Here is an 11,760-nt window from a genome sequence, read left to right as displayed (position 1 = left end):
CCGAGCTCCTGGGCGTCCCCCAGCCCGCCCCCTCGAAGTCCTCTAGACCCAGCTGATGCCCAGGGCTAACGCCCCAAACTTTGGAGCACCGTTGAGCCCCTCGCTTTCTCTGATTGCACCCGCCCCCCCCCCCATCTGCTATGACGGCAAATCCCGTCTGCTCCAGAATCTACCTAGAATCCGTCCACTTCTCACTCCTCTCTCGCCCCCCGCCCAGACACGGCCCCTGTCATTTCCCCGCTTGAACCAGTACGGCCCCTCCACCCTGGGTTGGTGCTCGAGCTCCCAGCACCTCTCCGCAAAGTCTGTTCCCCCCACAGCAGCCAGGAGGCGCCAGTGAGCACTTGGGTCCGGGCACTTTTCTTTGCTCAGAACCTTCCAGGGCTCGCACCTCGCTCGGGTGACAGCCAAAGTCCTCACCGCAGCCCACAGGTGTCGCCCGTCTGCTCCTATCACCACCACCCCTTCCTCCTCTTTCCCACCCTCTCCCCCTTTCTCACTCCCTCCAGCCCCTCCAACTGCCCCCCCCCCCCCCCCCCCCCCGCCTCCTTCCCTCTTCCCCAGACTCACCAGGCATAATCCCATAATACTACACAGTGGTACAGGACTAAGGAACCTCTTTTTTTTTTACACGGAAGGATATCCAAGAAAATTAAGTTTACAGGTTTTTTTAAATGTTTATTTATTTTGAGAGACAGCGTGCACAAGCTGGAGAGGTGCAGAGAGAGACACAGAGAATCCCAAGCAGGCTCCCCACTGTCAGCACGGAGCCCCACACAGGGCTCAAACTCAGGAACTGTGAGATCACGACCTGAGCCGAAATCATGAGTGGGTTGCTTAATGGAGTGAACCACCCAGGCGCCCCCAAGAAAATTGAATTTTAAAAAACATTCGGATGTCTATTACACGCTGACCTTTTGGAGGAGGAGAGTAAGAATTTACAAGCTGGGGGTGGGGGTGGCTTAGTTGGCTAAGCCACAAACTCTTGATTTCAGCTCAGGTCATGATCTCATGGTTCGTGAGATCAAGCTCTGCCTGGAGCTCTGTGCTGACAGCACAGAGCCTGCTTGGGGTTCTCTCTCTCTCTCTCTCTCTCTCTACCCACCCCGCTCATGCACTCACACACTCTCTCAAAATAAATAAATGAACTTAAAAAAATTTTTTTTGAAAAGAATTTACAAGCTATGGTTTACTTGTACTTGCATTAAAATTTTTTTTAATGCATGTTAATTTTTTTTTCTCAACGTTTATTTATTTTTGGGACAGAGAGAGACAGAGCATGAACGGGGGAGGGGCAGAGAGAGAGGGAGACACAGAATCAGAAACAGGCTCCAGGCTCTGAGCCATCAGCCCAGAGCCTGATGTGGGGCTCGAACTCACGGACCGCGAGATCATGACCTGGCTGAAGTCGGACGCTTAACTGACTGCGCCACCCAGGCGCCCCTGATGCATGTTAATTTTTGAAAGAGCATGAGCAGGGGAAGGGCAGAGAGAAGGAGATACAGAATCGGAAGCAGGCTCCAGGCTCTGAGCTGGCAGCACAGAGCCCAAAGCAGGGATCGAACCCACCAACTGGGAGATCATGACCTGAGCTGAGGTCCCTGCCTACCTGATTGAGCCACCCAGGTGCCCCTACTTGTATTTGCATTTAGAGTTCACTTATATTTCCATGCTGAAAAGAGCAGCAAGATTTTCCTTTTAGGGAGGGGTTTCACTTTAGAGTTTAAAAACTCTTTTAAGCATACAAAACCGAAACATAAGAAAAGAAAAACACACAAATGAAAGCAATCTATATACCATTGTCCTGCCCTTTGCTTTTTAGGTGAACTATTTCAGGCATTTAAATAAGTATAGGTAAAAAAAAAAAAATATGACACCCCAGAACATTTTTAAAAAATTAAAAAAGGAAAAAAAAAAAAGGGTGCCTGGGTGGCTCAGTCGGTTAAGCGTCCTACTCTTAATTTCAGCTCAGGTCATGGTCTCATGGTTCATGGGCTCAAGCCCCACATTGGGCTCTGTGCTGACAATGCAGAGCCTGCTTAGGACTCTCTCCCTCCCTCTCTCTCTCTCTCTGCCTCTCTGCCCCCCACATCGTGCACACTCACCTGCTCTCTCGCTGTCTCTCAAATGAACTTAAAATTTTTTTTAATGTTTATTTATTTTTGAGAGACACAAAGCATGAGCAGGGGAGGGGCAGAGAGAGAGAGAGAGAGAGAGAGAATCTGAAGCAGGTTCCAGGCTCTGAGCTGCCAACACAGAGCCCGACATAGGACTCGAACTCACGAGCTGTGAGATCATGACCTGAGCCGAAGTCAGATGCCCAACCGACTGAGCCACCCAGGGGCCCTAATGACCTCATTTTAATTACTTTCTTAGAGATCTTACTTCTAAATATGGTCACATTCTGAGGTACTGGCACGTGGCACTTTGACATGTGAATCTCGGGGGGACATGACTCAGTCCAACAAGGACTGATACATGTTACAATATGGATGTGCCTCAAAAACCTGCAAATGAAGAATCCAGACACAAATTGTCACAAACGGCTCCATTTATATGAAATGTCCAGAATTATGCAAATCCAGAGAGACAGAAAGTCGTTTACTGGTTGCCAGGAACTGATGGGAGGGGGGACTGGGGAGTGACTGTTCATGGGTATGGAGTTTCCTTCTGGGGCGATGGGAATGTTCTAGAACTAGATAGTGGTACTGGATGCTCGATATTGTGAATGTACTAAATGCCACTGGATTGTTCACTGCACATGATTGATTGTATGCTGTGTAAATTTTAATTTAAATGTAAATTAAAATTTCAACTTAAGACCTGCCCTCAGGGGGCGCCTGGGTGGCTCAGTCGGAGCGTCCGACTTCGGCTCAGGGCATGATCACGTGGTTTGTGCGTTCGAGCCCCGCCTCGGGCTCTGTGCTGACAGCTCAGAGCCTGGAGCCTGTTTCGGATCCTGTGTCTCCCTCTCTCTGCTCCTCCCCCACTCATGCTCTGTCTGTCTGTCTGTCTCTGTCTCTCAAAAATAAGTAAAGCTTAAAAAAATTTTTTTTTTAAATTTAAGACCTACCCTCAGAAGCCTTACCCCTTCTTTCCCCCTTGCTCCTTCCCCCCCATCCCACCCTCCCTCCGGCCTGTGCCATCTGGCCGCTGCTGTGTGCAAAGCCCTGGCCAGCAGTGGGGGGTGGGGAAGCTAGTTTGTCGTCAAAGTGCCTGCTCTTAACTTCTAAGCTGATGTTTCCCAGAGTGGATCCGAAACCTCCTGACCTGGTAGGAAACTGCTGTTCAGAAATCCTGCACCATTGTGGGGACTTCCTTCCTCTTTCACCATTGTAGTTATTTGTGCGTCTCACCCACAAGACTGTGAACTTGTCTTTGACTTTGAGGTCAAAGACCAGCCTGTCTCTTCAAAGGTTCAGGAAGTAGAGAAGGTGACCACTGAGTTAAACCTGCATGACAAGAAAGAGCCCACCATGTAAAGATCTTGGGAGACAGTTCTAGGCATAGAAACAACAGAGGTGATGCAAAGGCCCTGAGGCCAGTGTGGGTCTGGGACCATGTGGCCCCTTCTGCCACCTAATGGGTCTTCCTGCTTCTCCATGTTGCTCCACTCAATGTCTTTTCTTCTCAGCAGCCAGAGGAGAACTATAAATCATATCCATCTCTTCTTGGCTCAAAGACTTCCCATGGCTCCCCATTGCCCTTGGAATAAACCATATTCCTCACCATGGCCTATAATGCCCGCAGGGCTGGCCCTTGCCTGTCACTCTTCACTGCACCTCCTTCCCCAACCCCCTTCGTTCACTGGACCTCAACCACAGTAGCCATATGTCCCTCGGCAAATCCTGGGGAAAGGCTTGGATTTCTTGGGCACTTCAGGGAAACCTCCTCGTGGGCACAGGGGAACCCAGATAGGGAGGCTCACTGCAGGATTATTTCTGCAGTCAAGAAAAATTGGAAACAAACGTCCATCAAAAGAGCCTGCTGTAATAATTATAGTTTATTCCTACCATGAACAATATGGAGCACAGATTTTTTTTTAACTTTTTTTTTTTTTAACCACTACGCTCACAGTAAGAAATATACTTCAAGGCGCCTGGGTGGCTCAGTCAGTTAAGCGCCTGACTGTCGATTTTGGCTCAGGTCATGATCTCACAGTTTGTGAGCTTGAGCCCCCTGTCGGCCTATTCACTGACAGCACAAAGCCTGCTTGGGATTCTCTCTCTCTCTCTCTGCCTCTCCCTGACTCACGCACACTCTCTCAAAATAAGTAAACATTAAAAAAAAAAAAATTGGGGCGCCTGGGTGGGTCAGTCGGTTAAGCGTCAGACTTCGGCTCAGGTCATGATCTCACAGTCCGTGAGTTCAAGCCCCGCGTCGGGCTCTGTGCTGACAGCTTGGAGCCTGAAGCCTAATTCAGATTCTGTCTCCCTCTCTCTGACCCTCCCCCATTCATGCTCTGTCTTTCTCTGTCTTAAAAATAAAAATAAACATTAAAAAAAAATTTTTTTTAAATAAGACACATACTTTATACTGTGAACCAGAAGCAGATTATATTTTCCAAAGAGACCTCAACGATACGCCCCATCCTCTGTGCTCTACATACAATCTTTTGTATGTGACCTTGAAAATCGTTTGATTGCATGACAAAGTCTTTGATCCCTCCCCTTGAACCTAGGGGTTTCAAACCCAGACTTTGTGACTGGCTCCACCAATAGAATCAAACAGAAATGATGTCATGTGACTTCTTTTTTTTTTTAATTTTTTTAACATTTATTTTTGAGAGAGAGAGAGAGAGAGAGACAGAGCATGAGTGGGGGAGGGACAGAGAGGGAGACGGAGACGGAGACACAGAATCCGAAGCAGGCTCCGGGCTCCGAGCCGTCAGCCCAGAGCCTGACGCGGGGCTCGAACTCACGAACCGAGAGATCATGACCCGCACCAAAGTTGGATGCCTAACTGACTGAGCCACCCAGGCGCCCCATGTCATGTGATTTCTGAAACTCAGTCATAAAAATGCCACGCACTTCGGCCTTGTTCACTTGGGACCCAGCTACCATGTTGTGAAGCAGCCCAAATTGGCTCACACGGAGAAACCGCTATGCAGACGATACTCCACCCAACAGCCCAGCTGAGACTTCAGCTGGCGTCAATAATGAGACATGAATGAAGGAAGATGCCTGCCGAAGATTCTGGAGGCTAGGCATCAGGTCATTCAACTTCAAATTCTCCCCAGCGAGGGCCGCAGAAAGCATGGAACAGAGACAAGCCCTCCCTACTGGGCTCCGCCCAAATTCCTGATCTATAACACTCTTTGAGCATAATCAAAACGGCGGATTGGGGCCGGGTTTGTTAGCAGCGATCACGACTGGAACATTAGTATATCCATATACGTATATGTGGCAGAAAGTTTTCTTTTACCAGAGGATACTTACCCTTACTACATGTGATACAATCTGGTATTTTTATTCTACTCTTTTTTTTTTTTTTTTTCTATTAAAAATAACCACTCTAGGGGTGCCTGGGTGGCTCAGTCGGTTAAGCGTCCGACTTCAGCTCAGGTCACGATCTCTTGGTCCGTGAGTTCGAGCCCCGCGTCGGGCTCTGGGCTGATGGCTCAGAGCCTGGAGCCTGCTTCCGATTCTGTGTCTCCCTCTCTCTCTGTCCCTCCCCCATTCGTGCTCTGTCTCTCTCTGTCTCAAAAATAAACAAACGTTAAAAAAAATAAAGAAATAAAAATAACCACTCTACATTCATGTTCATGGGAACGTTATTCACAGCAGTCATAAGGTGGAAGCAGCCCAAGGGTACGTCGATGGACGAATGAACAGACCAAACGTGGTAAACACATACACCGGGATATTATTCAGTCTTAAAAAGGAAGGAAATTCTAACACATGCTACAATGGGGACGTTATTGAGGACATTAGGCTCCGTAAAATAAACCAGCCACAAAAGGACAAATATAACATGATTCTACTTCTATGAAATCCCTGGAGTTGTCAGATTCATAAGAGACAGAAATAGAATGGTGGGTGCCGGGGCTGGGGGAGGGAGGAATGAGGAGTTAGTATTTAACGGGGACAGTTTCTGTTTTGCAAGATGACCAATTCCAGGGATGGATGGCGATAAGGGTTGCCCAACCGTGTGAATATGCTTGAAGACACTGAATAGTACACTTTGTTACTTTTTTAAAGTAATCTCTGCACCCAACACGGGAGCTCGAACTCACAACCCGGAGATGAAGAGTTGCATGCTCCACCAACTGAGCTAGCCAGGCCCCCCTAAATAGGACACTTTTTGATGGGGCGCCTGGGTGGCTCAGTCGGTTAAGCATCTGACTTTGGCTCATGTCATGATCTCACGGTTCGTGGGCTCGAACCCTGAGTTGAACTCTGTGCTGACAGCTCAGAGCCTGGAGCCTCCTTCAGATTCTGTGTCTCTGTCTCTCTCTGCCCCTCCCCCACTCGCGCTCTGTCTCTCTCTCTCTCAAAAAAAACCCGGGTACACATTTTTTAAAAATTAAAAAAATAAAGTGATGATGATGGGGCGCGTGGGTGGCTCAGTCGGTTGGGTCCCTGACTTTGGCTCAGGTCGTGATCTCATGGTTCGTGAGATCAAGCCCCACCTCGGGCTCTTGGCCGACCGCACGGAGCTGTCAGCAATCCCGGTTGCTTGGGATCCTCTCTCTCCCGCTCTCTCTGCCCCTCCCTTGCGTACCGTCTCTAAATAAATAAATAAATATTTAAATAAGTAAGTAAGTAAATAAAAGATCTGAAGTGATCCAGTCAAATGTTAATATCTGTTAAATCTGGGTGATGACGCATGTGACTGTACTCATCTGTCCCTGTGAAATAATTCGCTAACACTATAAGTGACAATGCATAAAGCGAGGCTCTAGGATACATTAGAAACTGATACAAGTTGGGGAAGCAGCTCAGGGGAGCGGAGGATGGAAGACAGGTGGGCGTAAGACTGCTCACTGCAATCATTTTTGTTGCTTGTATTTTTGTTTTTTTTTTCACTTGCAAAATATAATAAATCTACAGGAAAGTATGCAAGCCACACCTACACAGCTTAAAAAATACTTATAACTTAGGCATCACTGTAGCCAAGAAAGAACCCTGAATCCAGTCTATGTGGAGAAAAGCAAACAGAACAGGACTGCCCAGCCCAATGACCTGTCACGAAGTGGCCCCCTCCCCTTCCCACCCTGCCACGTGACCCACCAGATGCCTACTCGTCCCCGCCAGAGGTATCCCACCTGGACTTCCAGAATGATCGCTGCTGCCTTGCTTTCATCGGTCACCCCTCAAGGTGCGCATCCCTAATGACACCACTGGTTCTCCGCTTTCCACAAAAAGGATGACTTGTGAAAACTTCGCACAACGAAAAACAGCCCCTTGTGAAAAGGAATCACGTGGGTCCTGCTTGTTACAAATGATGTCCCTGGGAATCACTCGCGTTGCTGTGGGCGGCTGTAATCTCTGCGCTTGCATTCCTGTGTAGTATTCTGTTGGTTGAAACATCAAAAGCTAGGTCTCCGTTCTGCTGTGAATGGACTCAGGCACCCGCTGTTTCCGGTTTGGGATTGATACATACACGGCGCTGTTACGAGCTAGGGTTCTTCTCCAGGCTTCCTAGTTCACTGCGCAAACTGCGATTCATGTGTGTGATAAAATACACGTAACGTAAAATATACCATTTTAATCATTTTCAAGCGTCGTGTCCAGTGCTATTAAGCACATTGACATTGTTGTGCAACCACTGCCACTCTCCGGCTCCAGAATTTTTTCGTCTTCTCAAACAGAAACTCCGTCCCCCTTAAACACTAACTAACGCCCATTCTTTGTCCTGCCAACCACCATTCTACTTTCCGTCTCTACGGATTTGGTTCCCCCAAAGGACCTCATATAAGTGGAATCACACAATGTATGTTCTTTTGTGACTGGCTTATTTCACTCAGTATAATGTCTTCCAGATTCACCCATGTTCTTCATCCCATTTCCTTCCTTTTGAAGACTGAAATCCTGTTTTTACACTTGATCTTAGCCAAAAGGCCGAGAAGCGATGAAATCCTGTTTTTAAAAAGTAGTGTTGGGGCACCTAGGTGGTTCAGTCGGTGGAGCATCCGACTTCGGCTCAGGTCATGCTGTTGCACTTAACGAGTTCAAGCCCCGCGTCAGGCTCTGTGCTGACAGCTCGAGCCTGGAGCCTGCTTTGGATTCTGTGTCTCCTGCTTTTTCTGCCCCTCCCCTGCTTGCGCTCTGTCTCTCTCTCTCAAAACTCAAAACCATTAAAAAAAATTTTGTGTAAGTAGTATTTAATTTCTGCACCTTGATCAACCAATTTAAACATATTTTAAATATGAAAAATTAAATTAAAAGGCATAAAGTAACAAAATATTTACAATAAAATTTAAGATCGAATTTCTACATAAATGTCTTAAATAACCATAGAACTTTAAATAAGTGTTTGAAATAGAAATTTAAACATTTTAAACAATTGTCTAGGTAAGGTTTTACATAATTCTTTAAAATAAAAATCTTGAGGGCACCTGGGTGGCTCAGTCAGTTAAGCATCGGACTTCGGCTCAGGTCACAATCTCACAGTTATCGCGTTTGAGCCCTGCACTGGGCTCTGTGCTGACAGCTCAGGGCCTGGAGCCTGCTTTGCATTCTGTGTTTCCCCCTCTCTCTGCCCCTCCCCTGTTCACCTTCCCCGCTCACACTCTCTCTCTCTCTCTCTCTCTCTCAAAAATAAATAATCATTAAAAAATAAATAAATAAAAACCCTGAAATCGTCAAAATCAAATTTAAAGCATAAAATGAAGCATAACAAATATTTAATGTTATGAACAATATTTAAGTATTCAAGATGAAATTTAAACATTTTAACGAATACCTTAGATTCTAAATATTTAAAATATAAAGTAATATGTAGTTTAAACTTCACATGGAAGTCATATTTAAGTTTTTAAACATTTCATATTTAAATTGTAAAATGAAAAATCAAATGCTACCTTAAGAATATAAAATGAAAATATAATGCGATTTTAATAAATAACTGGTAAAAAAAAAAAAAAAATTCTAAACTATACTTGAAGACGGATGAAAAACTTTTTACCCTCTCCTCTCCCCAGCCGGGAGCTGGGGCCACGGGGACTTCCCCTCGCCCCGCCCAGCCCGTCTCCGGACCTCGCGCGCAGGCAGTGTTGTGGCCAGCCCGGCCGGCCCGCGAGGACCCCGCACAGCCAAGATGGCGGCGTCCGTGCGGCGGGCGCGCAGCCTGCTAGGGCTGGCGACGACCCTGACCCGGGGCTCCCGGGACTACCGGGCGCCGCCGCCCCCACGCCGCTCGCCAGGGCCCTGGTGGCCGGACCCGGACGACCCACTGACCCCACGCTGGCAGCTAGGGCCGCGCTACGCGGCCAAGCAGTTCGCGCGGCACGGCGCCGCCTCCGGGGTGGCCGCCGGTTCGCTGTGGCCCTCGCGGGAGCAGCTCCGCGAGCTGGAGGCCGAGGAGCGCGAATGGTGCCCGAGCCTGGCGGCCATGCAGGAGTCGCTGCGGGTGCAGCGGCTGGCGGAGGAGCAGAAGCGTCAGGCCAGGTGTGTGCGGTGGGGTGGGCGCGGGGCTGCGGGCTGTGCCCTCTGCGGCCGGGCGGATGAACTGTTGTGCACGGTGCTTAACTCTATCCAGCGTCCATCGCAGGGGAGTTTGCGTGCTGTATGTAGATTTACCTGTATGCTCACCTAGCTACAAAACAGATTTTTGAGTAACAATTCGTTTAGCCACTCATCAAATCTTTACTGAGGGCCTCCTGTGTAAGGCTTTGTCCCAGGTGCCGGGCACAGAGCAGAGAACAAAACAAGATAATTTCAGGTGGGGGCAGAGAACCATGAGGAAGAGAGAGAAAATTGAGTTAAAAGTGTGCCTTGGAGAGCAACTTTGGCTTGCAAGACCTCGAACCTCGGGCTCTGAGGGCTTGATACTTAGAGACTTGAATGGCCAGACATAGCCGTGGGGAGATCATAGGGAGAGTGTTACTGGTACTGGGAACAGCCGGTGCAAAGGCCCTGAGGTAGGAATATGCTTTAAGAACTGCCAGGAGGTCAGTGTGACTGGGGAAGAGTGGGAGGTGATGGGGCCTGCAGTCCAGGGCAGAGGTCAGACTTGGAGACAACTCTGAAGAAGACTTGAAGAATGCAAAAGCAGGGGCATCAGGACGGTACCACTTCCCAGAGGGAGTGGGCAGGCAAGTTGGAGGAGCAGGCCAGGCATGTTCCTGGTTTTCATTGTTCTTGTCCTCACAATAGCTCTAAGAGGAAGAGGGGATCACCTTCATTTTAGAGATGAGAAACCGAAGCTTGGAAACTTGGAATCACTTGTCCAGTCACCCACGCATTGAACAGTGGATCTAGAATGTGAATCCCAGGCTCTACCCCATCCCAGCGGGATAACCCTGCCATCAGTCTTTCGCCTTCACGTCTCTAATCTTTAAAATGGGGCTGTGCCGCTTAACCAGCTGAGCCACCAGGCACCCGTGTCATTATTTTTCATCTCTGATAATATTCTTGATATTGAAATCTACTTAATCTGGTATTAATATAGCCACCTTGGGTTTCTTAAAAAACAAACAAATACAATAAAATGAGGCCGTGCCTCACAACTACTCATAGGATCGGAGGGAAAAGTCCAGTCCGTTTCTTGCCTTTACAACTGGGCCTGGCATACAGCAGGTGCTCAAGTGATGTCTGTAGGATGAAAGCGCTGTGGGAATGGCCATACAGTGTGTGGCTCTGGGACGGCTCAGTGAAATGCTGAGTTGACTCTGGGTCTCCTCCTGGGGTTCTGGGGATCTGGCTCTCTTGTGCTCAAGGTCACGCACAAGTTAGTTCCTCTCTCCTGCCTGTTACTTCAGTTGTCAAGGATTTTTCCTGACAGTTTTAACGACCACCGAGTCTTCCCAGTTTTTCATCTCCACGGGGAAGTCACTGTGGGCAGACTGGGTGGGGGGGTGCTGTGGGTAGACGGGTGCTCCTTTCCTGGCTGGGCGTCGCTGTTCTCACCGCCCCGCCCTCCGCTGCAGGGAGCAGCTCATTGCCGAGTGCATGGCCAAGATGCCACAGATGATTGAGAGCTGGCGGCGGCAGCAGCAGGAGCGCAGGGAGAAGGAGCAGGCGGACAAGGAGCGGCGGGCCCAACTGCAGGCTGAGGCCCAGGAGCGCCTGGGCTACCACGTGGACCCGAGGAGCGCCCGCTTCCAGGAGCTGCTGCAGGACCTGGAGAAGCAGCAGCGCAAACGCCTCAAGGAGGAGAAACAAAGACAGAAGAAGGAGGCACGAGCTGCTGTGCTGGCCGCTGCCACAGCCGAAGACCCAGCATCCTCTGTGGCACCCGGTTCCTGATTGGTCTTCTCCCAATAAAACCTGCCGCCTGATGGCCCCACCCCTGATTTTGTCCTCCTCTCTCATCAGGCCCCCTCCTGGGCCCCCTGGTTCCTTCCCAACACCTGGGGCCAGGGAATCCCCCACCTTTCCTGGCTCTGCTCACTCGGGGACTCTGGGCCCTGCTAGCTCAGGCTTCAGGGGGAGAAAGAGAGACGCAGTGGGGAAATAATGGAGGAGCAGATGGCAGAGGAGAAGAAGGCTTCTGTTTACCAACATTAATCTCCAGTCATTAGCCAATTACTAAGGGGGGAAGTGTAGCCAAAACAGACTGTGGTGCTGATGGGGGGGGGGGGGGCGGGCAGGGAGA

General features: G+C 49.1%; 1 protein-coding gene across 1 annotated transcript; it reads left to right on the top strand.

Moving 5' to 3' along the window:
* The first annotated feature begins 9,216 nt into the window (after positions 1 to 9,216).
* GADD45GIP1 (GADD45G interacting protein 1) lies at positions 9,217 to 11,458 on the top strand. The gene is made up of 2 exons (XM_045492131.1): positions 9,217 to 9,611; positions 11,093 to 11,458. The coding sequence occupies exons 1-2, from the start codon at positions 9,262 to 9,264 to the stop codon at positions 11,409 to 11,411; spliced, it is 669 nt and encodes a 222-aa protein (XP_045348087.1). The 5' UTR covers positions 9,217 to 9,261; the 3' UTR covers positions 11,412 to 11,458.
* The last annotated feature ends 302 nt before the right edge of the window (positions 11,459 to 11,760 follow it).

The sequence above is a fragment of the Leopardus geoffroyi genome, chromosome A2, assembly GCF_018350155.1.
Source record: "Leopardus geoffroyi isolate Oge1 chromosome A2, O.geoffroyi_Oge1_pat1.0, whole genome shotgun sequence".
Classification (NCBI taxonomy): domain Eukaryota; kingdom Metazoa; phylum Chordata; class Mammalia; order Carnivora; family Felidae; genus Leopardus; species Leopardus geoffroyi.
The sequence above is the reverse complement of the archived record's forward strand: the minus strand, read 5'-3'. Positions and strand labels throughout refer to the sequence as shown.